Genomic DNA, 3,765 nt, shown 5'->3' with positions numbered 1-3,765 from the left:
AAAAAAAAAAAAAATAATAATATCCTGTTCTGAATATCTAAGTTAAATTCTAATCTTCAGCAACAGTCTAAAACAAGATGTTCTTAAAACTTCAATGCCCTCAAAAGTGCTTTACATAATATAATAGGTGTATTAACATTAAAACATTAAAAGATGTGACTAATTTGGACTCATCTTAGAGTCAAAACCCTAGGTTGTGAAATACACCATTTTTGTACATCCTTTTCTGCTATTCCTAAGTATGCATTTAGATTTCATACTGTATCAGCAAACTTACACATAAATACTATATACTAAGTTTAGCCCAACCCTAATATCAAAACCCCTACCCCTGGGATCATCATTTACAATTTTGGCAAAGGACTACCTGCTCTTTCTAAATATCATTTATTTTCAATAGCACTAAAGAAGATGTTTTTAAGTGTTCACTCTATATTAAGTTTGGTCCCGCTCTGGGATCACAGCCCCTACCCCGGAGATCGTGAAATTTACAATTTTGGTAGAGGCCTTCCTGCTCTACATCACTATACATTTAGTTTTTCTTACATATGTGCGGTTGTAGAGAAGAGGATTTTTGAAAATTGGTCAATTTTGGGCAGTTTTTGCCCCACCCCTAGGTCCCCTGGGGTGCAGAAGTCCTGAAATTTACAATTGATGCCCCCCCCCCCTTGTTCCAAAGATGCTCCATACCAAATTTGAAAAAAATTAGAATGATAGCTATATAGAAGAAGTTAAAACTTTCTATTGTTCACACATTTAATAACTGACCATTTTGGCCCCACCCTGAAGCCACAACCCCTACTCCTGGGATCATCAAATTTACAATTTTAGTAAAGAACTACATGTTCTTTCTAAATATCTATTTAGTTTCAATTTAGTATCAATAGCACTAAAGGAGATGTTATTTAAGTGTTTTACACATAAACACTATATAGTAAATTTGGCCCCACCCTGGGGTCAGAACCCCAATCCCGAGATTCCAAAAAATTTACAATTTTGGTAGAAATTTCCTTGCTCATCATTACTATATACTCACTTTCTCTGCTAGATGCCCAGGATCAAAGAAGATTTTTAAAAAAATACATCAATTTTGCAGTTTTTACCCCCAAATTAAGGCCCCTTAGGGTGGGGTCATGAAATTTACAATTTCCGGTTTCCTTCACCTACAGATGCTACATGCCAAATTTGGTCAAGATTGACCCAGTAGTTTCTGGGAAGAAGTTGTTAACGGATGACACCGGACGCAGACCAATTCCAGTTGACCTTAAAATATCCTATTCTGGTCTGAATATCTAGTAAGCTAAATTCTAATGTTCAGCAACACTTACAGTATAAAACAAGACGTGTTCTTAAAACTTCGATGCCCTCAAAAGTGCATACACTGATGAAAGGCTTTACATAATATAATAGGTGTTTTAATATTAAAAGATGTGACTAATTTGGACCCATCCTAGAATCTAAACCCTGGGATGTGAAATACACCATTTTTTTGTACATCCTTGTCTGCTATTCCTAGGTATGCAATTAGATTTTATACAGTATCAGCAAACTTACACAAAAATACTATATACCAAGTTTGGCCCCACCCTAATATCAAAACCCCTACCCCTGGGATCCACAATTTACAATGTTGGTAAAGGACTACCTGCTCTTTCTATTTAGTTTCAATTTAGTATCAAATTATCAATAACACTAAAGGAGATGTTATTTTAAGTGCTTTGCACATAAACACTATATAGTAAGTTTGGCCCCACCCTGGGGTCAGAATCCCTAACCCGGGGGTCATGAACTTTACAATTTTGGTAAAAGCTTCCTTGCTCATCATTATTATATTCTCACTTTCTCTGCTAGGTGCCCAGGACTAAAGAAGATTTTTAAAGAAATACATCAATTTTTACCCCCAAATTAAGGCCCCTTATGGGAGGGGTCCTGAAAGAGGGTGTTACACAGAAGTGGCAATACTCCCTAATCGGAGCCTTGTCCAACCACAAACCATGGGAGACTTAGCTAGGGGATAGAAAGCACACAACGAAATGGATAATAATCATATCCAACCACAAACCATTGGAGATTTTTCTTATTAAATATTTTATCCTAACAGACCATTGAATTTGCATTTCGAAAATATTCTATTTTGTTTACCTCAACTGAACTATGTTCGTAACTTTAACATTACGCCGCTACAAATACTAAGTTCGTTGGGAAATATAAATAAATATGAATATTGACTGACACAATCTTTAATTCATAAAAGATCATTTTTAAATCCTATATATATTTATATCATCATATGATTCATTCTGTTTTTATTCCAGGTGTCTCTTATCTACGTGTATTTCTTTTACAGATTTTTCATGAAATTTTTGGTATTAATGGTATCATAACTTGGAGTGGATAGGTTTAAGTGTTCTTCGTAAAATCGAAGAAATTAAACCTTGTTATTATGAGACATGATACAACCTGTTAAAAAGATTTTGGTACCGTAAGCTTTACAATTACTATTTGTTAATACTACTTTATCTGAGGCTTAGGGCTCCATCGGTAAGCACGCTCCCTACTTCCTGTGTAAGGACAGTAACTCCAAAAATGAATGCCATTATGGTAGTTAGAGATGTTTTTGTTCTAATTTTATCATTCGAATCGGAATGTGTTGTGCGCCCTCTGTATTCGGGGAGAAATATTTACATTTCCAATGTTTTTGCCTTTGAAATCTTTACCATTTGTAATGGTAGACATTTCCTCATGAATGCGAAGCGGATGTGAACAATGTACATATGGATCTTGATAAATAAAGTACATCTATTTCAACAGCTGGGAAATCCGACAGAAAAGAAAGTAGAATGTAAATAATATTTAAAAATGCAGCGCTTCACGCCAGCATACTTAAATTACACAAAGTGCGTTACGTGTCGCAGTTCGAGCCCTCGTGTACATGTATTTTTAAAAATGAAAATTAATTTCTTAAATAATTCGTGCTGCATTGTAAAAATGTATCCCGTTGACTTCACAATTGTCTAAAGTACTTGAAAGAAAAAACAACCCTGAAAGACTTTCTTTTGCCCAAACTTTAAAATGTAAAAATTCTACGAGGGGTGCTCTGTCATTCACTAAACATCAGTTTCAAACTTACACTCTTACTTTTCAATACTACTCTAAAAGAAAGGGGGGGGGGCAATCAGGCAATGTATCTTACTTTGCATGTAAAAATAAGAAAATAACGGCTATACCACCCCAGTTCTACGTGTCGTGAAGTTTCAAAACTATCGAAATGAAACCGAAAGTTGGCAACTTGCTACATATATCTGCTGTGATACATACCACTGACATAGCTTAGATAAATATACTGCGACTAACCTTTCGTAGGTGCTGGAATGAACGCATGAAGATGATGATGACTTGTAAAATCGTCACGGGTCCAACCAATAGTGCATACATCATTATTGGCTCAAGGAATGACTATGCAAGAGGAGTAACTCTATCAAAATATTTGGTTTTAAAATGACAGACCGCCCGAGTATGTTTCGAAGTATTTTTAATCATTCAGAGCTGTTGGTAGATTTTATCTATTGAAATATCTTAAAATGTCACATTTTTTCTTAATCACTGAGACTTTTCTATAGGATTGAGAGAAAAAAAGTTTACGGAAAACATGCAGGATTGGGTTTTTGGGGGGTGGGTGGTTTTTTTTTTTGTTTTTTTTTTTAGGGGGGGGGTGTAATGTAAATGAAAAACTCGTGTTTCCTTTCGACAGCGGAATACCGGAGA

The 3,765-nt window shown here is 35.3% G+C and overlaps 1 protein-coding gene across 1 annotated transcript in view; it reads right to left on the bottom strand.

Annotated features, from left to right (window-relative positions):
- Nucleotides 1–3,505, bottom strand: part of LOC125669815 (uncharacterized) — a 12,017-nt gene extending 8,512 nt beyond the window's left edge. Inside the window, exon 1 of the mRNA XM_048904619.2 lies at nucleotides 3,355–3,505. Coding sequence (XP_048760576.2) covers nucleotides 3,355–3,438 — 84 coding nt within the window. The 5' untranslated portion in view covers nucleotides 3,439–3,505. The remainder of the gene's footprint in view (nucleotides 1–3,354) is intronic.
- Between the last annotated feature and the right edge of the window lie 260 nt (nucleotides 3,506–3,765).

The sequence above is a fragment of the Ostrea edulis genome, chromosome 4, assembly GCF_947568905.1.
Source record: "Ostrea edulis chromosome 4, xbOstEdul1.1, whole genome shotgun sequence".
Classification (NCBI taxonomy): domain Eukaryota; kingdom Metazoa; phylum Mollusca; class Bivalvia; order Ostreida; family Ostreidae; genus Ostrea; species Ostrea edulis.
Note: the sequence above shows the minus strand (reverse complement) of the source record. Positions and strands in the feature narration are given on the sequence as shown.